This window comes from Enhydra lutris, unplaced genomic scaffold (genome assembly GCF_002288905.1).
Source record: "Enhydra lutris kenyoni isolate GAN:26980312 unplaced genomic scaffold, ASM228890v2 scaffoldscaffold6, whole genome shotgun sequence".
Lineage (NCBI taxonomy): Eukaryota > Metazoa > Chordata > Mammalia > Carnivora > Mustelidae > Enhydra > Enhydra lutris.
The window spans coordinates 32,297,464-32,315,768 of record NW_019154090.1 but is presented as its reverse complement, the minus strand read 5'-3'; the positions used below and the strand labels follow the sequence as shown (position 1 = coordinate 32,315,768).

Genomic DNA, 18,305 nt, shown 5'->3' with positions numbered 1-18,305 from the left:
ATCACAATCAAAATGGAACTACATTCATGGTCATTGCAATTAATTCCTTGGGAGAATCTGATTATAACAGTCTGTTCCTTGACAAGCACACTCGTTTTTTTCAGCCAGTTCCAAGGCAAGGCAGGGAAGAGGAGAACTAGGCCTCACCAATCACAGCAGGATCAGAGGAGGCACAGAGTCCTAGACGTTGCCCAAAAACACTTCCAGTAAAATCATGGGGAGTTGTGGGTTCCCTGGCTGTAGAGACATACCCACCAAACCCTTCCTTGGGTCTGATTTCGACACAGAGCACAGAAGCCCTGCTGCTGCAGGAGTTCACTCTGAGTGGCCTAATTTGACTTCATTCTGCTTGGGCTTCTGTCCAATTGGCAGATATCCTCATAGAAGCTGATCTTAGACACTTTCCCTTTCTAATTGTTTGGCACCGTTGCCTCTGCTGCATGGGATATCATCTCTGAAACTTTATCTTGGGTTTCCCAGGTTTTGCTTGTTTGGGAGCTTCGGTTTGCTCTTAAATCTTTCTCCTAAATCACGAACCCCAAAGAGGGTCACGTGAAATACTAAATAGTGGCTAATTCCTTTGAGGCAAATATCAATTATCAAGTGACTTGCTTGCACGTTTCCAGCCATTCTGTGCCTTTCCCCCACCTCCCTCCAAAATGAGTAACTTCAGAAGCAAAAAGGCAAACACAAGGTAACATCACGAATGCCATACAAATGCACCATTTTCTCTTACAGGTTAGACTTTATAGAATGAAATGCCAGGGATCTGATATTTATTATCTGAACGAGGTTTAACATTTGGAGAAATGTGTTCACATAACCTTGGAAAGAAAAGCAAGATGATCCAACAGAGAAGAGGCAGTGGGCAGAAAACATGATGGGCACAATTTTGCTGTGTGTTGGGCAAAGTTAGAAAACTGGGTCCTTCTGAGCATAAAGAGCTCCCAGATGAGGTAACAGTTAAATACAAATCAATTTCCAACTCTTCGTGAGCGCCACCACATATCAATTTTAAATATACATGACCACAATATTCATAATGAAGAAATCTTATGTTTTATTTAATACTTTGGCCAGACCAACCCCTTTGAAGGGATCACTAGTTTAGGAAAGAAGAACAACAAACCATTATTCACTTTCCTGCAGGTTTATCATTTTCCTAATTATTTCTATTGGTCCTGCTTTATTCTTTCTGCAAGTTAAGGGGTAGGGGAGTGTTTCTTTATTAGATCAGCAATGTCTGGTTCTTATCCAAATATTCCACCTAATAAGGACGTAGGTTCTCATGGATTGGACAACCACTCTGCAACATTCCTGAGAATTGAATAATATAATAATCTTGAAAGTCAGCAGAGTGGATTATCCACTTTTTTTTTTTCTGGACTTGAACTTGTGACCTTAACAGTAGCACTGCAAAAAAGCAAATGTGCTAAGCACTTTGCCAGAGTAACCTTCCATGTAGACTTTTCATCTTAAATACACACAACTGAAAACAACTACAATTTTTGGAAAATTATGTACAAACCCAATACTTCTTTTGATTACATATAAATACAAATTAGCTATCTTTCCTAAAAAGTGGTTATAATAGTAAATAAATACAAAATAAATCTGACCATTATACTTCATGTGCTGGGGTTGAACCCATATAAAATGTACAACTAAATACATTTTAAAATCTTTAAGGAATAATTCTCTGATTAAAATATTTGTTTTCCCAACTTCTTTTTGTAGATATAAATATATTTTCAAAATAACTGTGTTTTTTTTTTCTCCATTCCATTCCATAAATAAAGTCTTCATTGGGAAATATTAAAGTGTCAACTTGGTTTTTTTTTTTTTTTTTTTTTTGCTTTTTTCTTAAAATATATGTGTGTGTGTGTGTGTGTGTGTGTATTTATTTCATTTTGCTGTGCTAACGACACCCACAACCCTCCACAACCATGTCCTGATAGTTCTTTAATACGACCTTTTCGTTTTCATCAAGGTACAACATGGAGATAGCACTGAGTTCCGTTGGTACACAGCACGCCTTGGGAATCTTAGAATTAACGGAGTTGACCAACGTCTGAACAATGGCGTGATTAGTGGAGTTCAGGTGATCTGCCAGCGGAAAAGGGCATTCCCCATGGCAATAAAAGGCGTGGTACCCCGGGGGGGGCTACAATCCAGTCATTCCACCCCACATCACTGAAGTCCACATACAAAGGGTGTCTCTTACAGCTGGACTTAAGGCGTTTGCGCTGTTTGTGTTTTGCTTGGCGCTTTTCTCTTTTGTGGAGGGGGTGTCCTTTCCCATCGTGGCCAAATGTTACTAGCAGTGGCCTGATCTGTGACCAGCTGTGCTCATCTTGGTGCAAAGACCTGCTAATCCTGACGTGTCTCTTGGAGACACCTTGGTTCTCCTCCAAGTGGGTCACTTCCACTACAAATCCGTGGTTGGTGAGCCCCTGTGCCGTCCACCTCATCACAGCAGGGGTGACATCAAAGCTCTCCCACCTGCTTGCGTTCTGATTCACCAACCTGGTGTCCAAAAGTCTGGTCACGGGGAACTTCAAGTTGGCTGCTGCAGGTTTTATAATCTCATAAATATTAATGCGGTGATGGAAACTGCTGTTGTTTTCCAAAGTTTCGTGCATCTGTTCCCGAAAAACCTGAAGTTCTGCTGAGGTGATAAACTCGTCAGTCGGGATAGAAGTTAAATTAAAGAAGAATCTCCGGGTTGTTTTCCCACTCATTTCTGGCAGTTCTTCCAAATATTCTAATTTGACATAAAAACAGGTAGAAAAAAATCATTCAGTAAAGTACATAATGACAATCTGATGATCTGTGAGAATTTGTAAGCCTGACTTCAGGGTTTGATTTAACCCATGTAAAAGTTTGCAACCAGAAAATAACTTCCGCTTTAGATAAAAAGGAAGGCTCCCTTTTCTGTACATCTATGTCAACATGCACACCATGAAGCAAAACTTCACAATTCATTTTTTTTCTCATTATGACGTTTTTAATCCAATACATGAATACTGCTTCCAGGTGGCTATAATAATGGGGGAAACATTGAAGCATTTCTTTGGAAGTCACAGACTTTAGGGCAAAAGCAAAAAAAAAAAAGTCAGCACTATAGTTAGTAGAGGTCTAATGAGTGAGGATTTGAGGAAATTATTGCATTTCTTAAAAAGAAAAAGGCTTTAATGTCAATCCCTTAAACGGTATTCTAAAACATTACTCTGCAATTTAGATGATTTACAAATCTCGATATACAGATTTCAGTTTCCTAATTAAAGAGTCTGAAACTCAACATCAACGATGACATTTTGCAAAGCACACCCTACTATTTTACTCCAAGTCCAGAGACAAAGGCATTTACAGGGATCGACTTCTTTGGAACCGTAAGGGTGGTAACTAAGACACCGTAGTAATTAAGGCCAGACAATTTCAAGAGAAGGAACTTCGTAACTGTTGTCTGTTCTCTCACCTCCTTATGACCTCAAAAACCCAATCTCATGGTTGATACTTTTGGAAGAAAACAATCTTTAATTCCTTTGTCCTTAAAAAAATAATAAACCTATTAAAAACATGCACCTACCAAATAGACACAAAAACCAAAAAAAAAAAAAATAGGAAAATTTATAAAAAATACCATCATAAGATTCAGGACATAAGGGATAATCTCATCCTACTACAGAATAAACATTCTATATCTAGTGTCACTTCAAAATAGCCAATTAAGTGAGCTATGCATAAAAGCTCTTGCTGATTTAAGATTCCTGAATTTAAATTTTAAGGAGTACTGCTTTCCAAGTAAACAATAAAATATAACAGCACCTTGCATGCTTTAGTCTGCAAATCATCAAAGGTACACATTATCATTAAATTGGCAGTAAACAGCAATAGAATTTGAGACATTTGGGTTTATTCTAGTTTTACCACATCCTGTCCTTTCATTGTCAAAAAACTTAACCTGCTTCATTCAGGATCCAACCTAAGTGCTAACAAAATCTGTTGACCATATTATTATCATAAATGGAAACTATATTGATCAATTTTATGGTTGTATTTCCCCTACATCAAGCAGCTGTAAGTTGTTCAGAAAATGTAGATATCTTAGCAAAGGAGAATCACATCAGATCACTCAACTCAAAGGTTCTACTTGTGTAAAACTTGTCAAAGCACCAGTCATCGCTGCAAGCTAAGTGGAAGGGCAGTTCAAGAAGGACAGTTTACACCAAATTATGGAGTAATGCTTTAAGGGGATGCTTCTCAAACTTCAATCTTCACACAAAACACCTAAGACACCTTAAGTCTTCAAATGCAGATTCTGATTCGGTGGGCCTGGGGTGGGACCTGAGAGGTGGGACCTGCATTTCTAGTAAGCTCCAAGGTGAGGCCAGTGCTAGGAGCTCATGGATTGCCCTTACAGGGCAAACCTTACAGGGTGAAGGTTTTAAAGGATGCTTTTCACATTGAAATGGTAAATTCCAGGAGCATATTTTAAAGTGATTCTTGGTCAAATAATACAAAAATGAGAAGAAACAGTAGTGTTGGCCAAGGAATAAGAGGTGAGTCCATGCGCGGGCAGCGGAAAGATCTTCCAAAGCTCATCTACTTGGGATGCGGAGACTATCAGGCCAAGAAGTAAACCCTCCATGGTCCCCTCATGTCTGCTAAGCTACACCTGTTGGGAATACTTTTTGGGAGCTATTCACACTCTAAGCTGATGGTACTTCAGGCCAGGCACTATTTTTATTTTTTGTTTAATTTTGTTTTATTTAAATTCAATTAATTAACATACAGTCTATTATTAGCTTCAGAGGTAGAGGTCAGTGATTCATCATTGCATACAACATGCAGTGCTCATTCCATCACGTGCCCTCCTTAATGCCCATCACCAGTAACCCCACCCCCACGACCTCCCCTCCAGCAACCCTCAGTTTGTTTCCTAGAGTTAAGAGTCTCTCATGGTTTGTCTCACTCTGATTTTGTCTTAATTTATTTTTTAAATAACTCTCTGACCAATCAGAGCGGGGCTCTCCTCGGTGGCTCCAACAAGTATCAAGGATTGTGTTCAGCTCCTTCTTTCCTTCCCTCCCTGTAATCCAGGGGCCCTCCTAATGTTTCCACTGAAGGTATTCTTTTAGCTGAGAAGCCAACAGATACCAAAGAAAAAAGGAGTGACATAAAAATCAGTGGTGTCCCCCAGATGTAATGACATAAAGCCAGATCTGGCTTGAACTACTGATTTCTCTGATACCATCACACCTAAGAACACTCTCTTTTATTTTAAAGAGGGGGGAAGAAAGGCCAATTATCCAGGGCCTTTGCTGAACAGTTGTATTAATAAGGTGCTTGGGTGGGGTTGGGGAGGGCATGGAATAAGGTACCCAGAGAAACCACAACCGCAACAAAAACTCTGATTCCAAATCCATAAATGAGAGAGAAGTTATGAACACATATAGACATGAGCACACACAGACACATACACAGCCAGAGGATAACAAAGGGACACTCGCCCATACCAGCATGAAACACAGGTAGAATGAGTAAAGATGGGTATAAAGGAGGTGTACAATAGAATAACCCTCCAGGGGTGCCTGGGTGGCTCAGTGGGTTAAAGCCTCTGCCTTTGGCTCATCATCCCAGAGTCCTGGGATCGAGTCCTGCATCGGGCTCTCTGCTCAGCGGGGAGCCTGCTTCCTTCTCTCTCTCTCTCTCTCTCTCTGCCTCTCTGCCTGCTTGTGATCTCTGTCAAATAAAAAAAAAAAAAAAAAAAACAACCCTCCAGAAGATAAATCTAAGACTGACATGAATCATATAAAATTGCCACTGTTTGACTAGGTTTGACATGTTAAAAAAATAGCAATTTCATGTACTTCAAAATCTCACTGTAAGTTAAGTAGCAGGGAGGATACTCACTTAGTAAGTAACTTAGCAAAGGCAAGAGCTCCACTATCAAATAGCAAGAATTTCCCTGAATTCCCAGCTTCATTAAGAACCAGGAGATGGAACCAGAAGATGGGGGAAATCAGAGGGAGAGACAAACCATGAGACTGTAGACTCTGAGAGACAAACTGAGGGTTTTGGTGGGGGCAGGGTGAGCCTGGTGGTGGGTATTAAGGAGGGCATGTATTGCATGGAGCACTGGGTGTGGTACACAAACAGTGCATTTTGGAACACTGAAAAAAATAAAATTAAAAAGAAAAAAAGAACCTCTATTTGTCCTTAATACAAAGGACTCTGGTGATGGCCCTGTGGATGCAGGTCACAGAGGTAAGTCAGAAAACTCCAAATCCAGTAAGAAACAGCTCAAGTTTGGGGCACCTACCACCACTTCCTTTGATCTGCAAGGACTGAATTTCTTCTTAAGGGTAGAAAAATCAAAACCTATTTGAAATAAAGTAAAGAAAAAAAAAAGCTGCACATCATTACACCACACCTGGGGATTCTAAAAATATAGAGCATTTACCTAAGTAGATGATGTATGTTTTTTTAGAGGCTTATATAGTTATCAATTCTCTGTAAATAACGCTTGTTGAAAAAGCTGAACTTGTAAAGGGATTTGTGTATTCCAGCCCATTTTAGACCTGGGTTCTTGAACCTCTAAGTTCTTATCCAAAAAGATGGAGCTATGGCTGCAGAAACGGGGGGAAGTAAAGAAAAATATGGCACCAGTGACATCTGACCTCTCCTCCAAAAGGGAAGTTCTAACAATCATCTATACTCTGTCAATTATTCATCTACATCCAAGTAATACAAAAGAGGAGTCTGAATTCCCTCAGCCAGCCTGGGTTCACTCTGGCCTCCTTTTCCCTAGAAAAGTGGGGCAACCGGACATAAGAGAAAGAAGTCATCAGGATAATGCCTCTGGAGTGCTGGAGACTTCTTTGTGCCCCGTCTGGCACTAAGATCGTTACAGGAATCATCTCACAACAAACAGATTAGGGAGGGAGTCTTATCTCTATTTTGGAAATGAAATTCTTGGGAGCTCAGAGAGGTTATGTGACTTTCCTAAGGTCACAGAGCTAATAAATGAAGAGCAGAGCTATGAACTTGAATCTACTGCAGTTCTGAAGTTTCTGGCCACTAAGAGCCACTACCTGACACAGGGGAGGAGTCAAAAACTCAAGCAAGGGGCACCTGGGTGACTCTGTTAAAGTGCCTGCTTTCAGCTCAGGTCATGATCTCCAAGTCCTGGGATCCAGCCTCACTCAGGGCTTCCTGCTTAGGGCAGGGAGTCGGCTTATCCCTCTCCCTCTCCCTCTCCCTCTCCCTCTCCTTCTCCCTCTGCCCCTACCCCTGCCCCCACTCATGTGCATGCTCTCTCTCTCTGTCTCTCAAATAAATAAAATCTTAAACTCAAGCAAATGTCAAAAACAATTGGGGTACATTTATATTTGCTACAGTAATAACCACAGGGTAAGTTCTTTCCCAACCAAAGGGACAGAAATATACTATCACCCAAGTACAGGGGAGAGAAGATACAACTAAAGAATAGTTATATCTTTACTACTCTTTAGGGCCCCTGGGACATGAAAATCTTGTCTGAAACCACTGATACCTTGCAGCTGTCCTCAAGAATGGTGAGTTTTAACAGAAAAGGGAATTCTCATTATGTTTTGAGAATTTTGCAACACTCTGGCCCAAAAGCATCCATGAAAACAACAACGAAAACTGGGAGGGATGCTATAGCAAATCAGTAAGACTGGAAATCACTGCCCTGAAATGAATTGAAATTGACTGAGAATAAGAAACAATATTTTCTAGGATATAAAATAATGGCTAGAAAATTAATATTATCGAGGAGAAAAATATATAAAATAGGAAGGTTAAAAGGAAACTGTTTAAAAAAAAAAAAGACAACAAAAGATATGGCAACTAAAGGAAAAGTACGGTCATCCTCACAAACCCTGATCTGCCCACCCTTAACTCCAACACCTTTGGAATGACTATGTGCCCTCTTACTGTCCTTTGACTACTTAGTGAAATACATAAAGGACAAATCTAAAAAAAAAGACAAAATAGCTCAATGAGAAGGAAACAGAGGAACCACCAAAAGAGTGAAGGGCAGAAAATATTAGTCCAAAAACAATCGTTGGACACCAAAGCCTCAACCTCCAAAGACTTCCAGTGGGGCTCTTCTTTTTTTTTTTTTTTTTTTTTTTTTTGACGGGGCTCTTCTTAAGGACACTGAACTACCTGGGGATACTAGGGAAGACCATTAGGCACGTATTGCACTGGGGGGTGTGTATAACCAAATCCTCTGCTTACACTGTCAGTTTGTGATACAAGTTCTCTCTCTTAGGGCAGCAACTGCTTCTTGAACTCTCCTGTTATACAGATATTTTCATGATAATTACATTTGTGGGAAAAGAGTTAATCTCTATTCAAAGGCTTTAGTCATGGAGGCAAATAATTCCATTGTTTCATGCAAAAAGAAGACTGTGTCCTTCAGAGTCTGGAGAGCAAGCACATGGTCCTTCCATATTCCACTTAGGCCTTTCCGCAGGAAAGCATAAAGACTTTTTGCGGGGGCCAATCACGTCAACCAGTTTCAATGTGTTTTTAACTACAGCAAAGCACAGAACACTCTTCCCCATTGCAGAAGTGATTTTTCTGTCCTCTGTGGCAGTGGAGAAAGGTCTGTGGGGCCAAAGAACTTTTTAATGATTGAGAAAAGAACACTGTTGCAGCACGTGGGTCCTCCTGAGTGAAAAGGATTATATACAGAGGACTAGGCAAAGCTGAATAGGAGAAATGACAACTGATAATTTTGTTTCAGCTCGCCTACCGTGTGGTCCCATTACCTCCACACAGCGGTGGATATCTGATAACCATGATATCTCTGGTCTTGCCATTTCACCAAATCACCCAGCTCCCACCCACAAATAAAACCAACAGGTAGTTCTTGGAATCAGGCCCTTAGTCCTCCACCAAACAAATGCCCATTAAGGTTGTATGAGCCACGTTCTGCTCTTAAAGCCAGATGCCCTAATCACATGGTTGATTAAAAGATTTTTAGTGCCATGCATGGTACAAGGATGTTTATAAAAACCTCCTGGGTTCCACAAAAATGAAATGGTCCTTGAAAAATGTGTTATGTGGCCTAACAATCATGTACTAGTCATAACAACAGAAGAAATGGATTTGATGAAATTTGAGGGAAAAAATTACCTGGCTTTTCTCTATCATGTAACTGCATTAAGATGGGACATTCCTCTTCAGTTGATTTTAAGCAGGTTGATAACTTCTGTACTGTTTTGCACAAACATGTACATTTTTAAAGTGATAAATTCTGATTTATAAACTCAAGCATGCTATTTAAGTTAAAATAACACTCAAATAATTTGTAGCCCATTTAGTTTTGATCAAGCCCCTTCTAGAGGAAGGAGAAATCCACAAACTTCACTGAAGGAATACTCCTGCAACTGAATGTTTTAGGTGTCAAATGACTTAAATGTTCCTTCTTTTAGGTTAGAAGAGACACACAGTACCTTCCTGGCCTTAAAAATAGTTAAGAGTGGCTCCAGGCTAAATTTCCAGGAGAAGTGACTGAAATAGCTACTCTCGCTACTTTCCTATGCAGAAAAAAACAATTCTAATCAGCATCAGCTGGGAATGATAAGGGGCATCTATAACCATCCCAAGGTTATGTTGACAGAACATTCAGGAGTGAAAACAATACTATATATGACAAGAGACAACTTCTGGCTTTAGTCCGTGAATCCTGAAGGAGTAAAATGGTATCTTATACCCTTTCTCATGGAGCTCTACTGCAAAAAGCACCTCACTTGGAACTGTGCTGGAAAATGACCGGTTATGATAAACAGATTATCAATTCAGTGTCCCCCTTACAGTGTACGCCTGCTTTGATGTAGTAGTACCTTGCGTTATGCAACCTGCCTTTGGGACTTCTTCACAATATCCAGAGCTGTTCTCACAAAAAGTGTAGTCATCCTTCACACTGGGAGAAAATGCCTGGCTGCAACCTTTCTTATTTGTACATATCAGAGCATAGATTTCTACTTGAAATTTACCACCTCAAGGCAAGAAAAGGGGAACTTCACTTCCAACTGCCCAGTAACCTACACGTGGCTACTCTGTGACATACAGCTTTGGATCTTTCTCTTGAACTTGATGAAACCCATGTTCTATTTGCAATGTATTAAGCCAAAGGGGAATTTAAAAGTATAGAAAAAAGAACTAGTGTAGAACATATTTTTGACTAATTGATCCAAGAACTTGGGTACAACAGATGTCAACAGCTCCTCTCAAACATTTCAAATTCACTAATTCCCTGAAACAAGCAGAAACATCCTACCTTAGGAAAACCACATCCACTATCATAAAGGAAAAAAAAAAATCCACATTTCAGTGCACATTAAAAAAAAAAAAAAAAACAGGCAGCTGCTGCAAAAGCTTTTATCTGAAGGCTTGCCTTGTCTCTACTAGGGAGTCCATCTCAGATTTAAGCACAAAACAAGAAAGTCATTGTGGAAACAATAAGATTGATTGTGGAATTGATCTCCCACGGGGATTAGATAGGGATTCGCAATCTTCCAAACCAGGCCCAGATCAACTGAAAATTAGAAAGACTTTGGGGCCCAGGCTTTGATTTTTCAATAGTATCTCTGAAAATTCTGCCCTTGGCTGTGTCTACCCTGAAACCCCAGCTTAAGCAGGAGAAGCAGACTTACAGGGCAAGGACTTCCAAACAGAGGAAAAGAGATCCCCATCTGCCCCCCTTCTTTTCATTCTTCCCCTACGAAATTCTTGCACGTTTAACTGACTAGGGGCAGCCTCTTGCCCTCATCTTCCCCATCACTTGATTTCTTTCCAGTTCCTGGAGGAGGAGTCGCTCTTCTGGCTGCAAGCCAAGAAAAGGGTGCGGATTTACCAAAGGGGAATCCCGGATTCCCGCGCCACACAGGCAGTGCGTTAAAGCCAGGTTCGGAAAGGCAAGAATGGAAACGTCTGCGGCGGCGCCCTGGCCAAGCTGCCTTTCCAGGGATGCCAACCGTCAGCCCACGGTGGGGAGCTTTTGGAGGTGGCTCTCCGCCCGCATCTCCGCCCCCACTCTCGGCTCCACGCCTCACCTTCGTGGTGGAAGCTGCGCACGGTGTTGGCGAGGCTGGCTGCCCTCTCCAGCCGGTGGTCCGGGGCGGGTGCGCCTGGCTGACCCGAGTGCCGGCGGTACAGGTCCAGCATGTAGGGGGGCACCACGGCGTCCCTGCTGGGGGTCGGTCTCCGCTTCAGGCCGAACATGCTGAGCAGCCGCAACTCGAACTCGCTCAGGACTTCCTCCGAGGGCTGGGAAGACGAGCGGCCAGTGGATGCCGCGAACTTCCTCCGGCCCAGCTCGGGAATGAGACCGGCCGCGCCGCCCAGGAGGACCTGGGGAAGCAGCAACGCTAGAAGACAGCGGGTCCCGGCCACCATGGTCGACCTGCGGACAGGACCGACGTGAGTCACCGCGTTCCCGGCCCAACCCTCTCCCCTCCCGCCCCCGCGTCCCCGGGCTCCCGCTCAGTCCGTTGCCTCCTCCTCCAGGGTGCCCACCTGGTTTGCAAAACTCGCGGAGATACTTGAAAGGGGCTGAAGCTCGAACGTTTGGGAGAACGGAAAACTCCTAGTTCCCGAGCCCGAAGGCTTTTCCCCTTCCATCTCACTCTGATCCACCTGATACGATTTGCACACACACACACACACACACACACACACACACACACACACACCCCACCAGCGTCAAGACTGTCACCTTTTATTCTGTGACACTCGCGCTGACAGCCTGTGCAGGGAACCTGAGGAAACCACCACCGCTTGGTCTGACACCTCTCGGCTCCCTAAACAAACCCAAACACATTGCCCAGCGCTCGCTTGCATATAAACACGCACGAATGGTGCATGTGACTTCCTTACAGGCACTGTATAGAACTTCCTGATACACACACACACACACACACACACACACAGTCTATAACTTCCAGATCCAGTAAACTCAAGGCCACAACTTTCGAAGCCACTTGCAACTTGTGGCCCAAGTCTCTAACCTCAGAGGTGTCAGGACAGGCCACTCCGACCCCGAACCACCCCCTCCCCCCCAAGCAGTCAAGATACACATGTATACTCCTCGAACTAGTATCTATTAATTCACGTGTCAACAGAAGATGATACTGAAGTACTGCCCCGCTCTCACTCCTGGAAACAAACACGGAGAACCCCAACTTCTAGTTTTTTCCTAAATGGGACTTGGCTCTGAGTGGAGAGCAGGTCTTCCTGAGAAACTTGAAGAAGGGAGAAAGATGACTGTGACAGGGCTTAAGGGTTGGCAACTAACGGGTGAAATCCAGGGGCCACCCTCTCGAAGGGATTTCTGTGACTTTTTTTTTTTTTAAATCATCTAAGTGTTAACAGCCCTAATAAAATACTGAAGAGAGGAAAGGGAGGAGGGGCGGAAGAGTGCGAACCAGGAGGGCTAGGCTGACGGTCGCCGGGGGCGGTCGGATGGGGGCATCCCCGCAGGGGCTCGGCTGCACGTGGACCTGGAGGGGGTCTGTTTACGTCCGGCCAGGCCCGGCCCCAAGACCGGCTAGGCGGCAGCGGCCGCCCAGGCCCCGCTCCCAACCCCCCAGTCCCAGCCCGGGGCCCACGTCCTCCACCTTTAGGAGACCGCAGACCGTCTAAGAAGCACGCGGGGACACGTCCATTGAAAGAGCCTCCACATGGAAAAAGCTCTGGTCGAAGGACCTGGTTCAGGGACCGGGTTCCCTTCCTTCGCCTCCTCCTCCACCCGGGTGCCGGCGGGGCAGTCCTTCTCCTCACGCAGGGAACGGCGTCTCGGGGTCGGGCCCAGCGGACGAGTGGAGGGACGCGGGGTCCGGAGGCGGCGAGGCTGGATCCGCTGGGGCAAAGGCACTGGCGCGAAGTGGGGAGCGCAAGCTATTCTCCCTGCAAGTTCAAGAAGTCTCCAGCCAAGTGCTGACACACAACAACGGCGAGCAGGGGGAGGAGTACGAGGCAGGGAAGAGAAGGGAGAGAGGAAAAGCTGGTGCTGTCGTTGTCCTTAGGAACCAGCGCCCGCGGGACGCGTGGCCCCGCGCGGAGCCGGCTGCGGCACTCGGGGGGCGAGGGTCGGGCGCTCCGCGCTAGCTCCGCGGCGGCCCATGGCTCGGGGCAGCCATCCTGGGAGACGCCGGGTCCGGGCAAGGGCGCAGCGGCGATCTCGGTGCCGGGCGAATTGCCCCCCCGCATCACTCTGCCTTACTCCAGCGCACCCCCATTAGCGCTCGCCAGCTGAAACCCCCGCGGCTCCGGCGCTCCGGCGTCCTCGGGCGCATTCTCCGGCGAGTCGAGCCGAGTCCCGGGCCGCCGAGGCGGGTGGCCGCGCTCTTCCCTCGCCCTTCTAGCCCCCGGGCCAAGCTGCGATGCGCTTTGTGGCCAGCCTGGGGTCCGCTCACACGTCGACCGGCGCGTCGCAGGCCCCCGCGCTCCGGCAGTAGGTGATCGGCATCGCGGCGCTCGGGCTCGGCTCCCGGCTCCCCCGCGCTCTGCGCGCCGGTGCTCGGCTCTGGCGCGGCCCGGGCAGGCGAGGCCACGGCGCAGTAGCGCGCACGGCCGGGCTCTCCAGCCCGCGCGAGGTCTGCGGCGCGCTGGTGCCTCGGAGCCCCCAGTAATCCGCGAGGCGCTCGCCGCGAAGTCGTTCGCGTCGGCGGCGGAGCCTGTGGCGGCTGATGTCCGGCGGCGGCTGCCAATCCCCGGCGGGGTGTGGGAAGCGGAGCGGCAGGCGCAGCGCAAGCCGGGCGCAGCGCGGCGGGGCGAGGACTCCGGCGGCGACGGCGGCGGCGGCGGCGCCGTGGCGCGGCGCTCGCGGCTTTTAAAGGGGACGCAGTCACCCTCTCCGCGGAGGCCGAACACCTCCCCCTCGGTGGCGCGGCTCGCCGGGGATCCCCGAGCGGGCGGGAGCGGCGCGCAGGGGTGTGGACGGCGCGCCGGGGCAGCCGCGGCGGGGTGGGGCCGAGGGCGGGGACGCGTGGCCGCCGAGGGGGGCGCTCGCGCATCCAGCCCCTGCTCTCAAAGGGAAGAGCTACTGGAGCACAGGACCCTCCCTGGGACTGCGGGGGCGAAATTCGGAACAAACACAGGGTCGAGCCTTTATTTCCCACCCGACCCGTTATTCAACTTTCAGTTTGAAGTTTTTCGGTACTAGACGATGAAAAAAAGGAGAAAAAAAAAAAAAAGACCTCAACCAAGTTACACAGCAGCGTGGCATTGGCTTGGGTAGACACTTCTGTTTCCCCAGGGTAGGAGAGTTAAAAGAAAACTAGAGATTGCAAAGTAGATGTCATTTAAACTTTACACACACAGGTTTGTGTACATACATATGTAAACGCGTGAGTACGCATTTACACTTATGTATACATTTATGTTTATGTAAATGCTCTATTCAGATAAATGTACATGTAACATACGAAAATATTCGTGTGTCTCTATCGGTAGATCTATATATGTAAATATACGCTAACGAAAGTACATTTCTATAAATATACGTCTACGTATCTACGTTTGTGACTTGGATATGGTCCCGCTCTACATGATACTCGCAACGTGGACTCCTGTGTGTGGCAGTCCGAAGAGAGGATGATTATTATTTTTTATGGTAGCCATTACTTCATGCTTTGTGATATTTATCTTGCCCCACTCGGGAGCAGGCGACTGGCAGCTCAGAGGAAGGTAAAATAATGCACAGTGTGAACCAAGCGTGCAAGACCTTAGAACCTTCTGACCCACCAAGCCCCAGTAGCAGGTAGACGACATGTGCTCAAGCCACTTGACCTCCTCAGCCAAATATTGCCCACATCTGCCGCACCATGGCATTTCGGAGGTTAAGACTTTCTGTCCCTCCCAGGGTTCCAGGACCCTTTGTGCATGACACAACCAACCAGGTTGCCCAGAAGCCCAGGGCAGAAAATTTTTGGAAAAAACCAGATCAGCAAAATCAAGTTTGTTTGCACAGAACCCCCAGCCTGCAAAGCAGAAAAAGTCTGAAGCCGGAGCTTTTAACAGCGTATTATCCATGTGTATTATTTTTTCAGTTGGGAAGCTAAAATAATTCTAGGTTCTGCTCACGTAAATCGGATTAGCAACCCACAGAGGGGAATTAGGCACTCGCTGTTTCTGAAAGTATAAAGGTCAAATAAGGTATTTTGGAGGAAGCCTACCTACTAGGAAAATAAATGGGATGGGGGAGGGGAAAATACTCAGGAGCGTGCTACTTTTTTCTCCCCTGAAAATAAAGTGCTATAGAGGCTGCTTGTCCCTCTGCAGCATTGGTTCCCTAACAAGTCGGCAACAGAACATATCCTACCCTTAAACACTTACCTTAAAAAAGTGTTTATTGTGCTTCCAAAACTATTTCCTTCCCTATCAAGTTTAACTGAGAAGTTAATAATTGTTTCTGTCATCAGGGAGATTTAGAAGACAAAACAATGAAACCTAAATCAGTATGTAGCTTTTAAAGAGGAGGAGAAAGATGATAGCTGTTGGATGCTCCTTGAGTAAAGATGAAAACTAAATCTCTGGCGATGACATCAAGGTTGCCTTGCAGCTTGAGGCCTCCATAACTTGCGAAACGGAAACTTTGTCGGTGTCTGAAATAATCTCCGACAGAAAATGGACACTTCTAGGCTCTCCATTCCATCTCAGTGTTGCCCATCACAGGATTTCTTTCATGTATGATGTAAGATTTCTGAAGGACTGCTGAATGCCTGTCCCAAGCACAACTTCCTCAATTTTGGCCCTATTTGTGGAAGAGTCCTGCTCTCAGGTTGTTTTTTAGAGATGGCTGCCCTCTTGTGGTGGAAATGAATTCCAACTCTTGGTAGAAAAAAAGTCCCTAAATAAATAAGTAAATAAGTAAGTAAATAAATAAATAATCTCCACAGGCTGAATTGGGGTACATACTAGAGGGTGATCATACCTGCTCACTTTCCAAGCAACAGAAATAATTAGAAACTATAACTATAAATGGAGATGACCTATCTCTCTTTTTACTCTCTGCTAATAGCCACCTTCCACCTGCAACTCAGAATGCAAGTTTATTACTTTAGGTGTCAGTGTCGTTGAGCTTTGAACATATCACTTACTGCCAACTGTGGCCAGCCTTACTTTTTCAAAGGTTTATTACAAGTTTTTCAGCCCATAAGGTGAGATTCATTCTTTGTGGGCAAATCAAATTTGGTGTTATCTGCCAGATGTGAGGAGTGGCCAGAGTGGGGGTGTGGAGTTTGGGGGAAGGGTTGATGGTAGTTGCTAGAGGACAAAAGCAAATGATGTTTAAAAAAAAAAAAAGAAAAAAGAAAAGAAAAACATACTCTGTAAGGACTCTGTATGAAAGAGGGTGTTGCTATTCCCTTCCAGTCATTTCTTGCCAGTTTGTTTTTTTTTTAATTTGACAGACAGAGATCACAAGTAGGCAGAGAAGCAGGCAGAGAGAGGGGGCAGGAAGTAGGCTCCCCACTGAGCAGAGAGCCTGATGTGGGGCTCGATCCCAGGACCCTAGGATCATGACCTGAGCTGAAGGCAGAGGCTTTAAACCACTGAGCCACCCAGGTGCCCCTCTTGCCATTTTTTTAAAGAGATACCAGAAATCCACATTTGATTATATGTGGACATGACCTAAGATGAAATTAAGTGCTTAAACAGTCATACTTTGGCAACTTTTCCTTTAGCCATTCAACCCAGATAATGTTTAATTTTATTGCATCCTGCAGCTATTAGCATTCACCATCATTCTTGCTAGGTCAACCATTATGCAAATTAACATTAAAATAATGATCCTTACTATTGTAAAGGTCACAGCAGGCATTAAATGATCCATCTACCTTGTAATTGTCATTCCACTGAAACCTGTGGCAACTCCCCTGAGAAACCTCTTGGCTTTTTAGCATACTATCACTTTGTTAATAGTGTGACACCCAACACCAATACTTACTTCACAGGGCCCAGCAGCCACAGCAAAAGAGCAGCATCTCGTCAATCAAACTTTGACCTGTTTGGTGTGTGGTTAGATATGGTAGAAAGGATCAGAAGGTGGAGTGATTTATTTGCAAAACTAGGCTTAGTTTTGCAAATAAAAATGAGGGTAGAATGAGCTTTGTGAATTGACTAGATTGTATTTTAGGATGCACACAGTAGGTATTCTATCAACAAGTTGGTGACAACCCAAGACCTAATCGGGTGACTTAGATTCTTGTTCTGTTTCAGTTGTGCATGGCTGAATTTAAAAGGTCAGCTCTTGGGGCATCTGGGTGGCCCAGTCAGTTAAGCATTCAACTCTTGATTTCAGCTCAGGTCATGATCCTGGGGTTGTGAGATGGAGCCCTGTGTAGGGCTCCACTGGGCTTGCAGCCTGTTTAAATTCTCTCCCTTGGGGCTCTCTCTCTCTTTCTCCCTCCCTCCCTCCCTCCCTCTCTCCCCTCTCTCAAAAATAAATCAATTAATTAAAAAAATAAAATGGTCATCTCTTGGGCTCATATGTTGATCAGGGTAAAAGAAAAAAATGTATATATATATATATATATATATATATATATATATACACACACATACATATTCTGCCTACCTCAGACTGCATGATGAAGGTCAAATGCATAAAATATGTGTGGAATTGGAGAATTTAAAAATGCCATACAAACAGAAGATCCTGATTGCTACTCTATATATCTTGAAATGTGTTTTTCAGCTTTCTGCCTGAAATATTATGGCCTGATTTTGAGAGCTAGGACTTTGCACGCCTTTTTTTCTTTTTTCTTCTTTTCTCCCAAAAGCTTTTATCATATTGCCAGACAGTGGATATTTCATCAGAAAGGTCAGCATTTTGGGTTGATCTGAGACAATAACAAATTTTCAGTCTCAGCTCTCTCATGAATAACATGTAGAGATTAACAGCTGATCTCTTCGCAAAGCTGTTGTGAGAAATGAGAAGATGATGTGTCAAAAGAAATATTGCAAAATTTAAATTACTATACACATGCAAATTAGGTCACTGATTCTTCCAAAATTACACTTGTTTTACGTTATTTTCTTTTGCACTTGGTAGATACCAAGAATGAATGTTCGATGAACATATGCATCTGGAAAATAATTATGGCCTTCCAATAGGCTGTTTTAGATATCGATTAAATACTATTTCATTACCATATATCAATGCCTATCTTGTCCATGATACTAAAATATTTTGATCTTGTGTTAACTGGATCGTGATCAGTCAATGGTTCATATTTCTTTTTACATATTCAGTCTTCACACAT

General features: G+C 44.7%; 1 protein-coding gene across 1 annotated transcript; it reads right to left on the bottom strand.

Annotated features, from left to right (window-relative positions):
• Positions 1-1,889: 1,889 nt before the first annotated feature.
• Positions 1,890-12,717, bottom strand: LOC111141639 (bone morphogenetic protein 2). Its single transcript, XM_022494361.1, is given in 4 exon segments — positions 1,890-2,161; positions 2,163-2,764; positions 11,094-11,443; positions 12,657-12,717. Coding segments are annotated over 3 exon segments (1,188 nt in total). The 5' UTR covers positions 11,437-11,443; positions 12,657-12,717; the 3' UTR covers positions 1,890-1,918.
• Between the last annotated feature and the right edge of the window lie 5,588 nt (positions 12,718-18,305).